This window comes from Corvus hawaiiensis, chromosome 12 (genome assembly GCF_020740725.1).
Source record: "Corvus hawaiiensis isolate bCorHaw1 chromosome 12, bCorHaw1.pri.cur, whole genome shotgun sequence".
NCBI lineage: Eukaryota > Metazoa > Chordata > Aves > Passeriformes > Corvidae > Corvus > Corvus hawaiiensis.
Window position 1 is genome coordinate 7,047,581 of NC_063224.1, and position 14,683 is coordinate 7,062,263.

Here is a 14,683-nt window from a genome sequence, read left to right on the forward strand (position 1 = left end):
CAGCTTTCTGAGTGTAAAGCTCCTCCACATTTCTTTGGGGTGCTCACTCGAGGGTCTCCCCAGCTCCATTTCGAAGCTCTGATTGACTCAGGATGCAATCACAAACAAAAGGCGATTCCTTCTTCCCTCCCAAAATCCCTGTGATTGCAGGTACAGCCGTGCCAGCTCCTACAGCCTAGAAAGACACTCTAAAATTAGAAAAATGAGAATCTCTTCCAACGTCTGCTTCCTACAAATGGACACTGGGGACCACCAAGTACTGTGAGCCATTGATCTGAGATGCATCCTGTTTGGGAAGTTCTGCCTGCAGTCACGAGACACGAGGTTTGCAGGAAGGCTGTGTCCAGGAGCCCTTCCCCAGGGTTCTGTCTGCACTAACTCACTGGGCAAGCTCGTCCACAGGCACAGGGACAGAGCAGAAACTCACTGTGGGCAGGCAGAAACCCCTCCCAACTACAGCCAAGAAGAGGCAGGGGTCAATGCACCTGCACCAGAAACTGGAAGTGGCCTTGTCTTGCTAAGGAAGATAAAAAAATGGATCTGATGTCAGTTTTCTCAAACACGCTGAAAATGAGACATTTTTCTATTTTTATCCAATGAGGTCAATCAACTACCTCAGGGTTAAGTGAAGGATGGACCTGGGGTGCGAAGGAGACTCTGCACTGGAGAGGCTTCTGTGTCGAGTAACAATGAGGGGAAATGATGCTTGATGAGGACTTCAGGCTCCTTTTATTCAACCTAGACCCTTTTAGAGCTCCTAGAGTTTAAGCCAGCAGCAGACAGATGCTTCAGCTCAGCTTTTAAAGCAAAACTGAGATAACAGAAAAAAACAGGACATGGAAGCAATTCCAGTTTAATTTTTAGTGATTTAATTCTGAACAGTTAGTCCTGATAATTTCAAGATGGCACTAGCACAAGTTATGAATTTATCTGCTCCTTAGTGTTTGATCAGTATAAAACCCCAGCAATCAGAAAAATAAATGCAGTTAAAGAATGTGATGAGCAAGACACGTTAAGGTACCTAGATACTGTAAAGAAAATGTGTTTGTGATAGGGTTATGGTCAGAGTCAGCAAGCTGACATCACACCCCTCCTTGGAGGATGACTCTCACTTACTTCTATCTTTTTCTTTTCTTTTTTTTTTTTTTTTATTAATGATTTGCTTCATGGCAGAATTCAAGGGTGAATTCTGAAGGCTCAAGAAATGAGCCTTCCTCCATCACCCGTGACAGCCACCGAAGAGGTCCCAACCACCTCTGTGTTACCCAGGCTTCATCAACAAGAGCAGCCCTTGTAGTGACATCCACAGGGAGACAGTCCTCATGAAAGTGGAGAACAAGCAAATACAAAGCCCAGCAGAGCCACAGCCATGCAGCAGAACCGGGGCTGTGCACCCTGAGAGCCAAAGCAGCCGGGGGACATCCTGCCTTTTGCTGAGCCAGCAGGGTGAAAGTGGTGGTGCACCAGCTTTACCAGAGGCTGCCCCAAGCATGAGAGTCCTTGTGCAACATTTCACAGGAAAACAACCGTGCAGAGCAGGGGCAGGCATGCCATAAATCACAGCCCAAATGAGATGGGATGGAGGCGGCAGTGTCTCTGCTTCACCTCACGCGCCACCCTGGGGAGAAGTCAGAATTTGGAGGAGATAATAGCAGAGGTGTCTCCCTGCCAGGTCCAGAGTGCAGGGAGCAGAGGGAGAGGACAAGCCAGGAGCCAAGGGTGATCCCAGCACAGGCAGTGTCCTCACCAGCGAGGTGACAGCCCACAGGGTCTGAGCACAGGGGTCAGAGCCTCCATCAATGGCTCCAGGCACACCAACGTACAGAACCAAATCCAGAATTCATTTGAGAAGGTTGAGGGAATCTTCTCAGCAGTAGCAGGGCTCCAACACCAGAGGGTCCATCCAGCCAGGAGACAAGACACCTACAGCATAGATCCAAGGTCTGTGCAAGAGACTGGATCAGAGCCAGGACATCAGAGCAGCACTCACAACACAGCAGGGACCAGAGGCTCAAGCCTGAGCTTAGATGAGTTCCTGAAGCTTGGGCAGAGGGTTGGGGGGTGCTGTGAGGGTGAGTCCACCCACAGATGAGGCTGGTCAGGATGATTATGGCCAATTAGTGCCCTCAAGGCCTGACATTTGATGGATTCTGTGGGAACATGAAGGGATGGAGGTGAGCCTGTGTGGAGCCCCAGTGACTACTCCTTCTCACAAGGTCAATCAAAACACCTGCTAATGACATGGTGGAGATGTTGTGGAGCTGGGAATGAAGCATGTGGGTTGGTAAGGGCTGAGAAAGGTCACTTCATGACCATGGGTCCCCCATCTCCTGTGGGCTGTAGGAAAACTTCAAGGCAGGACACGTATCTTTTGCACCAGCTGCAGAATGCAACCCTTGTCCTCCCTGAGCACAACAGACCTGGCATTAGTTATCCTCTGGACCAAACTCTACCCCTGAGGCAGCCCACGGAGCTCCAGGAGAAGCAGGGGAAGGTGTGTGGAGAGACCTTGGCACAGGGTCTTTCCCTGCACTGCCAGACACCAACACCAGCAAAGCCAGGGAGTGTGTGTCGCCCCAGCCCAGAGACTGGGCACCCAAAACTCCAGAGGAGCAGTCCCCAAGCAGCCCTGCTGGCGCCAGCTCTGACTGTTGGAAATGACCGGAAATGATTCATCCCGTCAGGCCTGGCTTGTTTGGACCAACTCCTCCTTCCTCGCCTGCCCTCTCCACAACAGAGAGGAGAAATGAAATTAAAGAAACAAGAAAGTGCTTTCATTTCCTTAGAGTTTCTTTACCCCCACCAAATGACCTTTCTGGCCTGGTGACTCAGCTGCAGGAAGTTTTCATTGACTTCTGCATCCACCTAGAAAGGCACGGGGCTGAGAGATGGTTGGGACCGAGCACTCCTGAAATGAATGGAAGATTCTCATCCCTGACCCTCTTGCTCCTGCCAGCTCCCCACTCCAGGCAAATCCCTGGGAACTGACCCTTTCATCGAGTTGCCTTTCCCACCAGCTCCCCACTCCAGGCAAATCCCTGGGAACTGACCCTTTCATCGAGTTGCCTTTCCCACCTCTCCTCTCCAGCACCAGTGAGTAGCACATAAGGGCGGCCCAAGCCCTGGCTGGGCTGGGAGAGGTCCTATCTCAGCCCTTGCCCTCTTGCCTCCTTACAGAACAGACTTGGAGCAAAATGTTTGTTGTCTCTGAGCTGCTGTTTGGCCATAGCTTTGCTTAAATAAAGCAAAACCCCAGCTGTTTGTTTTCTCTATTGCCTTAGTAGGATGGGAACTACAAATCCCTGTGAGAAAATCTATTTCCTGCAAACATTTGCAAGACCAAAACCCTTAAAAGAGATGGAGCAATAGCCTGGCCACATCCAGCTGTGCTGGCTTTGCCATCTCTTGATGATGCTGGGATGCTTTCCACAATGCTCAGTCATAGGTGTTCATCTCTGCATTTCTGCAGGGACCAGGGTTGGTAACCCAGCTCAGGGCTCAATCCCCTGAGGATGAAAGTTTTTAACGTAAGGACTTTATTACTTTTACTTCTATAAAAATGTACAGCTCATATCTCATGCACACACTCAATATACAAATGAACTGGAGCTTGTAACAGTCACTGTGCTCTACAGCAAGTGAAATTTTAACCCCCAGAAATGGGTGACACCCACAGGCTCCATCCTCCCTCCCTCCCAGACTTGCAGAGAGAGGAATAAATAGCAGTGTCCCCCGTCCTGGGTTTTACCTGTCCCCTGTGAGGGTGCCAGCACCCTGCCTGCAAACAGCTGAGGGACAGGAGAGGGGAGCAGGAAGAGCATGAGGACAGGGCCAGCCTGGAGAAGCAGCTCTCCCTGATGAGTCTCAGTGGGATCACGGCAGCTGGAAGACGGCGGGAGCTGGTGGTGGAGCTGAAAGCAGTGTCCTTTCAAAGACTGGTGGCACTCCAAGCGATCTGACTGGTGCATATCCATCTCCCCAGCACTGCTCCAAGACAAGCACTTCACTGGCAGCTAGACAAGTGTCCACTCCATTTGCTGAAGGGCCTGGAGAGTGATCCAGCTCCCGTGGACATGCACAAGCCATCTAAGACCAGCAACAAAATAGACAAGGCACAGTGTTTTCCAGTGCTGCCAAAAAGGTCTCGACTCCAAGCAGCTCAGACAGGACATCATACACATTCAAAAAGCTATAAAACTTCTTTACAAAAATAACATTTCTAGTGTTTCATATAAAAATAATGCCACAGTACATTGCCTCATGAGTTCCAGCTGTGCACAAGTGGGGTGCATGGGGAGGTGGCACTGACAGCCCGATTTGCCCTCTAGGAAAGTCAACCCCAACCAGAGTTCCACAGCTGGGCTGCTGCACAAGGAAGGATTTCACTCCAAATTCATCATTGCAATTAATCTGAGTGCATGCCGTACTTGCAAAGGCTGAGATGAATCCCCAGCTCCCCTCTCTCAAGTCAACAAAATGCAGAAGTAAGGGATGTGTGATGGCAGAACGCAAACACGGTTGTAGTCTGTCCCCTCCCCCTGCAGGGCTGGATGGATGCCCTGACGGTGCAATCTGACAGATCTAACAGGCCACATTCCTCAAGCTCTGCTTTACAGTTGGCCCATCTTTTTTGATAATCTTGCTTATTATGTTTTTCCTTTCATTTTCTGCCTGCGTATTTATACTTAGGGATCTGATTCACTGAGGCTGGTTAGGATCTGACCCTTGATATGTATCTACTTACAAAGCATCATATCATGAAGACCTTTGCACCCTCCAGCAGAATTCATCCTAGAGTCAAAGATTAATAAGGGCTTTCAGGATCTGACCACAGATAAAACGTAAGACTTATGTACAGCAATGTCAGGATGTGTAAAAATCAAAATCAATTTGGGGTTAAAAAAAGCCTGGTTCTGTTACAGTGCTTTCATAGCCTGGTGATCAGTGCTATCCAAAATGGAAAAACTAAAATGTGGCTGAAATGTAGGACCGTGAACAGGCATTTTGTGCTTTTTTTTTTTTTTTTTTGTGTGGATCAGCAAATGTGCTTATTTCTAGAGAGAAAATGGGATCAAAAGGACGTTACATCTGCTGTGGTAGAGTAATTCCTGCATGGCTAAATCCAGAATTGCCTTTAGCTCCTCCAAGAGCATTTCCTGGGTTTTGTGCTTGCAGAGAACAGCAAAAATGTTCCAGTGATAACACAGAAATAGCAAAATTATTGGGTGACTTCTTCTTTTCTCCCATTTGCGAAGATTAATCAGCATTATCCTGCCCTGGTGTTGGATGCAGCTGGACACAGGGTGCATCAGCTAGCAGAAGGGATTTATTGCATTGATTTGCTGAGAACCAGCTCTCAGAATTCATCTGCAAGAAGAAATGCCCACAGCTGCTAAAAGGAAGGGCCTGACTTCAAGGAGGAGAGGGACTGTGGGTTGCCAGCTTCTCTGGGGAACCTTCAGTCCCCCCATCAGATGCAGTGTTGGTCACCTCTTTCTGAAAAGCTGGGCTATCCCTCGTGTCTCCAGCAAGAGAAAATGATGAGAGTAAATTCAATCAGCCCAAGGAGAGCTGGCCACCAGCTTCAGTCTTGGTCTGACAGAGCAGAGACCTGAAGTGCAAAGAAAGAAGCAGCAGAAAGTTTAAGTGCAAATTGTGTGGGTTTGGTGTTAAGATTGCTCAAGGTGGCTGAGCCCAACAGTGTGGGTGGGTGAGTGGCTTCTTGGCTGGGCCATGATGAACCACACAAAAATTCCCAACAGCAACTTGGAAGATCACATCACCTGGCAAAGAGCCACCAACAGCAATAGAACAGCCACAGCCTTTGTATGTAACAGTGCCAGTAGAAAAGAAGTGTCTCCCTTATTTCCAAAACACTGTGATTGGTCAACGATGAAGTAGATATATTGTTGGACATCCTGCTCTACAAATAAATCAGTTTTCTCTGTGATTTTTTTTCCCAGGCTTGCTTCCTACTGGTCACCAGTTCAGCATGAACAGCTTTTCTGCAGCAACACACATATAGTTGAGGCCAGAAATGTCCATGCCATGAAGCATTCAGATTACTTCCATTGGATAGACATTGTCTTGATGTCCTGCCTGCTGGTAGAGCAAGCCCTGTACCATTTCTCTCGACGTTTCTTCTGGTTTGACTCCAAATTTCAGATACAGCCATACAAGAACAACACTGCTAGCCATCAGTCCACACACCACAGAAACTGGGATGACAAAGTGCATTTGAGACTTCGACAAGAAGCTGGGCAGAGGCAGATTGTTTGGCCTGACTGTGATCATCTGCACTCTGGCTTGGCCTGAGAATGCCTGGTGAGTGGAAACTACTGTGTCTGAAGGCCCTTGCTTTCCTACAGGCGATGAATAATCAAATGTTCTAGTACTAAACACATCTGCAGGGGGACCAACAACCCTGTTGGTATGGACAGAAGCAGCTTTGTCTATGGCTGTGGTGGAGCTTAGAGTAGAAACTGAAGTAGTCTGTGGTGCTTTCTCTGGGACTGTTATGGTCTCCATACTGCCCCAGATGGAGGGGAGATCTGATCTAGAACTGCTGGAAGCAGTGTCTGGTGTGTTGGCTCTGGCACTTGTAGGCTCCAGGGATCCATTTGTAGGAAGTACAGGTTGGTCTGATCCTTTAGTAGCAAGCATCAGGTCTGAACTTGAGTTAGGAGAAGCTGTATCTTGAACAGTGGGGTGTGGGGAGGGTTGGCTGGAGTCCATGGCTGCTGCAACAGTTGTTGAAGATGCAGGAGAGTTTGAGGACTCTCTCTGTGCTTCTGGAGTAACCTCGGAGTGTGCAGCCTCTTCCTGTATCTCAGGAATGGATCCTGCAGGGAGCTGGGTGGGGTCCTGCCTGCCCAGTGGAGACTTGCTGGACACCTCTGTCCTGGCAGCAGGAGCATGTATTCTCTCTCTAACTGTTGTTCCAGTCCCTTGGAAGAAACTAGTTGGAGCAGTGGCTTGAGATGGAGCCACTTCTGGAAGACCAACATGTTTCTCAACACTACCGGGCTCTTCTGGTGAGGTGGCATCACGTGGAAGTGGGGACACTGTGGCCTTTTTCCGGTCCAGTTTCTCTCTGATCTTCTTCACCCACTCTTCATCTGGATCTGCACAAATCTCCTTGGACTTCAGAGTGGTAAATCTGAAAATAAAAAGGGATCACTCACTGAATAAAGAAAACACCGGTTCAGGTGATCAGAGCTATGGGGAAAGTGTGTAGATAGCAAACACCGAGTATTGTCTGGATGATTCATCTCAGGAAAGGCAGGTGCCTCTGATATCTGACTGAATGAGTAGCAGCAGAACATGACTCATGAATGAAAGGATTTTCCCCTAAGACTTTTTCCTCTTTCAAAAGCATTGTCCTGCTTGGACATAGCGTTTCCCTCCTGCACTCAGGGCAGAAAGCTTCACAGGCCCCAGCTGCCCTGGGGCACACATGAGTGAAGACAAAACCCTCTGATTTACTGGGTGATGTGAGACTTTCCGAGGTCAACCCAGCAGCTTCACTTTGGAGCCACTCCCTGGGTTGCAATAAAACGGTGTCAGTGGTGCGTCAACTTCAGCTTAAGTGAAAAAAAACAATTATCCCAAAGAAAAGAAACGGAGCTTGTCTCACTTCCAGACAAGCTCACAAGTCTGAATCTGTCCAGACAACGTATCTGCTTTCAGAGAAACACACAAGCTCTCTCCCCACCTGGTTCCTCTGCCCTGTTTTGCCAAGTACGTCCCTCAGTCCCTTTCCCCAACCCACTTGGAAGTGGGGCAGCACTTACATGATGGCTTCTTTTCTGCAGCTGGGTTCGGTCCTGCGGTAGCTCCTGATCTGCTTCTCTGCTAACTTAGCTTTTGTAAAACTTATGCACTCTATTGAACACTTCAGAGGTGCTTTGGGTTGCCCTGAAATAAAAATTTCAAATTATTAAGCATTGCCTTTTTGTCAGGGCCTCTCAAAACCAGCACTGTTTCTTTTCCCCCTTCTTCAGGGAGAAGTCCAAAATTTGCCACAAAAGTTAAATCCTACAGGGTTTAACTGAGGGGGGAAAAAGCACTGTGAAAATTGTGGGCTTTTCAGACAGTGTTTCAGCTTGTCCTGTAGAATGTGCAAGCCCTTGGACCTGCAGGTCCTCTCCCCTTTGGGTCCCAGGAGGACTGGTCTCAGCACAATGCCCGGAAGATACATTTCTTCATCTGCCAAAGACCTGCTGCAACCCTCACCAGAGGGCTCTTGGTGCAGGAGATGCAGACCAGTGGGCAGGGTGCTCTGTCCTCTCCTTATCAGCCTTATCTCTTCCTCCTGTGGGACTTCCCCTCCAAGGAAGCATCCTGCCTCTCTGCTTGCTGGTACACGGTCTCTGAACGCCACCTGGGCTCAGAGAAAGGGTGCAGAGAAAGAACCTTTTGGTGAATGATGCTTCACTCCCACAGGTATCTCAGCAGCCCAGCTACCCAAACACATCTTTTCCACCTCCACTGGAAAATACGGTTTTCAGTTTGCAAAGTGTAAAAATAAACCCCCCCTTGACCCCTTCAAGGGGCACGGCTGGTCACACCACTGGGGACCATTCATGCCTGCATCCACCTCCAGCCTCCCACAACAGGCACTTGCACAACACATCCTGCCAACTTGTTCCTGACATCCCTGGGGGCAAGATTTACAAAAACAAGCCCTGATTTATCTGGGGCCCCTGTGAAGAAAGGAACTGGCATCTGGTTTCAATCAGGCTGTGTCTCACAAAATGTTGCCTCTGGTTCCCAAGTGAATGTGGTGAATTTTATGCAGTTCTGTTAGGAATGATCCAGGTACAGGTACAAGAATGAGCATCAATACAGGAGAACTCTGAATTATTTCAACCATTTACTGGGGAAACCCGTGGTTGCAAAGAAATCCCAAGCAAACCCTCCTGTGGCCCCTGTACAGAAGCCCATTTCCACCTCTAGAAAGTTAAAGCAAAACTCTTTTGTCACGCAATAATGTCTTCTGTGGCACTTTAGGGTCAAGAATTCCCTGCTCAGGGGCAGCTGCCTTCCCAATTAACTCTCATTAACCAGAGGATATTCTGCTGGTGTCCTCCACTTTCAGAAGCACAGTTCAACAAAACTGTGACAAGAGGGCCAGATCATCCCAGTGGTCAGTCCCTGACTGCTCCCAAAGTCCCTGTTCCCCTGAGAACCCCAAACTGATTCTACAATTATTGGCACCAATGAAAATGGTTTGGATTTGGCTGAACTCCTGGTAGGTTTCTCCCAGAGTGGAGGAGCTTGGAAAGCACCTTCCAAGGACAGAGGGATGCCACAGGGAGGATGGAGCAAGGGTGGAGGATGGTCCTCCTGGGGCACACAACCCCACTTCTCTGAGTGGCATTTGAGTGTTTGCCAAAGGGATCTGGGATTTCTCCACCCAGGACCACTGCTCTTAGGAGCCACCGGTACCTGCTTTTCAGGACAGTTCCTCCAAAGACCCAGGGAACTCCACCAGCCTTTCAGCAGAGCCAGCCCGATTTCCTCATTGTAGGGAAACGGATGTTTGGCCATGGGTGAGCAGAGTCAGGCAGTGCCAAGCAGGCAGCAGGTTCCCAGGGCAGGGTAAGCTTCCTGGGGTCCCTGCTGCCCACTTTTCTCGGGCCAGCCCTGGAGAACCTGCCCAGAGGTGTGAGGAGGGAGAAGCTCCATCCCCAGCTGCCCGTGCTGTCCTGACTCCTGTCCGGTGGCAGCAGGACACGGAGCTCAGGGGCTCTTTGCCCCTCCCCCTTCCCATCGTGGGAGTAGATCACCCCTTGGTCCTGGACAAAGTCCAGCCTTGCCTGCGGTGCTGAGAGCCTGTGTGACAGCCCAGCACCCCCCTGCTGAAGCGCTGCCTTGGGCAGCGATCACCTGGGCCATGGGCCACTGACACCGAGCCCGGCCCCGGCGGAGCGAGCCCACCACGTCCCGCTGCTCCGAGCCCGCTCAGCGCCACCCGCAGCTCGATCTTTGTCCAGAGAACCGGAGAGCGTTTCCCACACGCACACACCCAGCAGGTGACAGCCCCCGCCTCACGGCGACGGCAGCGCCGGCACCCTCAGGACAGGGTGCAGTCTCCTCAGACACCCACCCTTGGCCAGCTGCAGTCTTCCTGCCACGTCCCCAGGGACATGAAAAAAGGGGGGAAAGAAGTACGTTATGCTTTTTTTTTTTTTTCCTAATACAGGTTATCAGGACGTGTCTCCGACACTCTCCCCATCTGCCCTCAGGCGTGACAAAAGCCATCACGGGGCTGCTCGGATGTCCCTGCTGCCAGGACTGCGGCCATAGGCTTCCCCCGCACTGCTTCCCAAACCCAGCCAGATCCTGCTAGGAGATTGCCTGCATCCCACAGAGGTCCCTATAGCCTGATCCGGTGCCACCTTCCCCCTTCCCCGGCCCCATCAGCATCCCCTCATGAACGTGGCTCATGGAGCTGTGGCTCACCTCCAGCCAGGGTCACCAGGCACAGGGCCCACAGCAGAAGCAGCAGGATCTGGAGACAGACAGCCTTCATGTTACCGTGGTCGGCAGAAGGAAAGGCGGGCACGGAGGGATTACCGGCAGTATTTCCCACTCCCGGCTGCTTATTGCATCCTCCGGAGCAACACAGACGCTGCCGCTCATTCCAGGATTATAAAGCTCCGAGACAGAGCGTTAGTTGTTATTCAGGTCCCTCACACGTGTCCAGGGTGACGACAGGAGGCGGAGGGAAGAGAGGGAGAGAGGGGAGGGAATAGCGACTGCTATGGAGAGGGATGGCTCCTGGAATTCCCCAGATGTACTTACACCAGCTTTTCCTAACACATGCAGAGCAGCCCCAGACTGCTTGGCAAATTATTCAGGGACTTTCAGGGGTCGGCTGCTGCCTCCTCCTATCCCACCAATGTCTCTTGGCCTGTGCCAAGGCATCACTGTCCTTAGGCTTGTAAAGCTCTCCCCACCTCCAACTACAGCTCCCCGCTTCTCAGTAAGCTCATTAATTACCACAAATGCAAAAGCAGTTATTCCTTTCCTTTTTGGCAGCCATCTTAGAACAGCAGTCATTAGGCCAAAAGAGATGGAATTTGCTAATCAGGATTATGAGTTCATCAGCTACACTTTGATGTCAGGCCAGGCTGCCTCTAAGAAGCACCACCAAAGAGAGGGGTGAGCAGGGACCCAGTGACTCTGCAGGTAGCTCCTGTGCCCGGGCTGTGCTGTCTGCAGTGTGTGCTTGCTATGACAGCCTGATTTTTCCCATACACAGGGGCTCAGACATCGGGATCTTGCTGATGCTGAGAGCAGGAGCACGACACCCCCAGCTCTGCAAGAACCAGGCTGTCTGGGGACTTTCTGGCACCAGCCCCAAGCCAGGTCAGAAGCGGACCTACCAACAATGAAGTCACATCCTAAACCTTTACTTTCTCTTTTATCTCAGGTCCCAGCAAACAAATCAAGACTGAGTCTGAGACTGCCCCCGAAATCTTTTTGGTGTTTTCTTAGGACTGGTGAGAATCTGGCATCTCTGTTCTGTGGGAAATTCCAACTGTGCCAGTTGGGATTTTAGTTTTCAAAAGAGAAAACCCCCAGTTTTTTATATAATGCATTTGGTGAAAATCCCAGCCTGTGACTTCAGCTTTTGCTTATATTGTATTACAAGAAAAAGCCCATTTCAAGGAAATAAAATAAAAATTAAAGCTTGAAATAGTCTGTTTGATCCAGCCAGAACAGAACATGCTGTGTCTATTAGGATGTTTTCTGGGTCTTCCCCAAACAGTGTTTTCTCAAGCTCCACAGAGCCTTACAGGAAAATTTTGTCCCAAGAAGTGGCATTGCCTGAAGCCATTGGGCACCTCAGCTGCTGGAAGTGATGGCACAGCCCATACATGCTCACATCTCCCCTGAAGAAACAGGTTCTGCTTCTTCTGCAAAGGCTTTGCTGCCAGAGATAGGTAAAACTGAGGAAGGGCTCTAACATTCAAGTAAATGGGAGGGGGAGTGCTTTGTTTGCCAAAGGCATGACTTGCCATAGGCATTGTTGTTTTAAGGCACAGACTGCTCTCTGGAAGATAATGCAGCTGCTTTTCCTCTGCAGATTGGGCTGGAGGTGTTTTATCTGGCAGAGAACTCCTCTAGGTCACTTTTGGACATCTCCATTTGCTCCCTGTGAGCTCAGCAGCTGGATTTGGAGGTGGCACAAGGAAATTCCACAGCAGGAGTGTGGAGGGCAGCTGCAGCCTCAGTGTGGCTTTGTAAGACACCACGAGCCATCAAGTGCTGGCAGCAGCGAGGGCCTAAGCCACCACCAAGCCCTGTATTTCCTACCAAAAGCAGGACACAGAGGCACAGCAACTGCCTCTAACAGGAGCAGGCAGCTCCAATGAGTAGTGACAAACCTGGGCTGCAGCTGGCAGAAAACTGGCACCATCATTCCCAACCCACTTCCTATACCACCCTCCCATCCCACGTCTGCTCCTCCACACCAGTGGCAGACCCTTACTGCACTTCTTTGGGGTCTTGCAGCATTGAAGAACCTGAAGTCAGAGGATCTGATTTATTCCAGTAGATATTCTTGATACAACTAGTGGTAAACCATAGGTGTTGTGTCAGTCTGACAGTCAAGGATCTCAGGACTCCTCTGAGCTCACCTTCAACCGATTTTAGCTTCTTTAGTTACAGTAGGAATTGTCTGGGCACTTGTTTTCTCAATTTGATTTGGTTTCACTTTAGTTTCCAGAAATAGCAGGTCATTTTTCAGTGTAGATCTGGACTTGTACATTAAAGTGTGACATGGATGAGTGCAGGCAGGCAGGTGACCTCCTACACAAGCAATCCCAGTCCACAGAGATGAATCACAGCATCCAAGAGATGGAGTGTGCAACCCTGAGAGTCAGGGACATCCAGCCTGTAGGGAAACAAAGAGCAGAAAAACCGAGTACCTGGGACCCAGGGCCAGCTTATCCCAGCCTGTCCCCATTCCTCCTTAGGAGACTTCCTGAGGTTACCCTTTGCACCCAAAGGTTCTCTGAAGAGTGTTACAGCACCAAAGAAAAGCAGTAGATAACAGGAAGAGGGGTGGTTTTTTCCCCCTGTGTGTGACCACAGTATGGCTGAGGAAGGCTTGGAAACACGGACAAGGGAAAAACGTTCGCAAACATTTGCCCGTGCTCCTGCCATGGAGTGTGGGCAGAGGGACCACACACTGGGCACTGGGCACCAACAGGGGGTCCTGCAACCTCTGGGCCTTCCAGCACTGCCCCAGGTGTGACCCTTAGCATGCACAAAAGGATGTCATGCCAGACAGTTCAGTGTCCATGCTGGCATCTGGGCTCTCTGCCTCCAGCTCCTGCTCTGCTTTAAGGACATTTTTGTATCAGGATGGATGTTCTGCTACCTAAACGCTGGTTTTGATGCACACAAAAGGAGAACAAGGTCTGCTGGGGACGTTGGTGGCAGGCACCAGGCACACTCAGAAGCCTGATCTGCTGTCATCCCCTAACCTTTGGTTGTTCACTGGCTACCCTTAGCCAGGAACTCGGTTTATTGCTCCAAACCACAGACACCACAGGTCAAAGTGCCAGATCCCATCTTACCCAGGAGAGACATGAAAGCAGCTCCAGCATTTCCCACCCACCACAGCTTTGCCAGGGCTGTTCACAACCAGCCTGAGCTGTGCATAGGGTCAAGGTCCTCACAGGTGGAGGGAATATATGACTCATACCTGGGGAATTGCTCGTGAAGGCACAAAGCACCTTGAACCTGCAAAGCTTTATATGCAAAACAATATATAAAGAGAATGTGGGCTGTGTCCTAAACAAACAGGAAATGGCCTAGAACACCTCCCATCTCCTTCAGGGAGTTTCCATTCTGGCAATTTTTGATATTTTGGTTCTTTGTGAAAGAAGAACTGTTTTTTACAGTAGATTCGTATTCCTTGAAATAAGGTGAAGACTGAGAATTAAAAGGGAAAGTAAGTGAGAGCTAGGAGCCTGTATCTGACCTGAAAGAAAGATGCCAGAGTGGATCAGATGAGAACGTTGATGATTTCCACTTCATGGGAAGCATGTTCAGGAGCCTCCAAGGCCTCAGGAGGTGGTGACACTAGAGCAGGGCCTGGTAACAGGTACTGACAGCATCCTTGTCTGCCCACAGTATTGTCCTCCATCCCAGAGGCTTGCTGGGAAGAGGCAGCAGGAACATTTAGCTTTTGAGATGACCCAGCCAGTGTTGGTGCTGCAGGGAGACACACTGATACATGACTCCAGCTCTGGACATACGATGGGATTCTCTTTCCCCTGACACAGCTCCCAGCTGCCTCGTGGCAGCTCATCCTCGCACTAACCCCCCTCTCCTCAGTGGCATTGGCAGCTCAGCCACTGCTCTGACACAAACCAACCCACCAACCCCCTCTCTCCTGGCCAAGGACATCAGTGCCAAACTCAGGAGAAGGCTCCTCAGAGCCAAATGTGGCCTCTTACACTGGAGATGCCCTTTGAAGAAGCCTCTGTGCTTTCTGTAGAGCTCTTGAGCCACTGCTGTAATAAGGGAGAGAATTAAATGGCAGGGGATCAAGAGAGTCTGCTTGGTACCGCATGATTTTGTATTTTCTCACATTTAAGAATACAGCAGGAAATGAGGAGCAAATGTCTGGACCTGTCTGGAGCCAGTGTCTCCACAGGGA

The 14,683-nt window shown here is 50.1% G+C and overlaps 1 protein-coding gene across 1 annotated transcript; it reads right to left on the reverse strand.

The window, feature by feature from the left end:
- Window positions 1–3,515: 3,515 nt before the first annotated feature.
- Window positions 3,516–10,733, reverse strand: CX3CL1 (C-X3-C motif chemokine ligand 1). Its single transcript, XM_048317129.1, has 3 exons — window positions 10,468–10,733; window positions 7,794–7,917; window positions 3,516–7,159 (listed from the first exon to the last, which is right to left on the reverse strand). Exons 1-3 carry the CDS (start codon window positions 10,535–10,537, stop codon window positions 6,058–6,060), a joined length of 1,296 nt encoding a protein of 431 aa, XP_048173086.1. The 5' UTR covers window positions 10,538–10,733; the 3' UTR covers window positions 3,516–6,057.
- Window positions 10,734–14,683: the final 3,950 nt, after the last annotated feature.

Bases quoted from the DNA above. Each gene is read 5' to 3' on its own strand.
- CX3CL1 (XM_048317129.1), bottom strand. From the start codon at position 10,537: ATGAAGGCTGTCTGTCTCCAGATCCTGCTGCTTCTGCTGTGGGCCCTG. The intron at 7,918-10,467 runs GTGAGCCACAGC...TTTTTATTTCAG, and splicing joins CCTGGTGACCCTGGCTGGAG to GGCAACCCAAAGCACCTCTG. The intron at 7,160-7,793 runs GTAAGTGCTGCC...TTTTATTTTCAG, and splicing joins TGCAGAAAAGAAGCCATCAT to ATTTACCACTCTGAAGTCCA.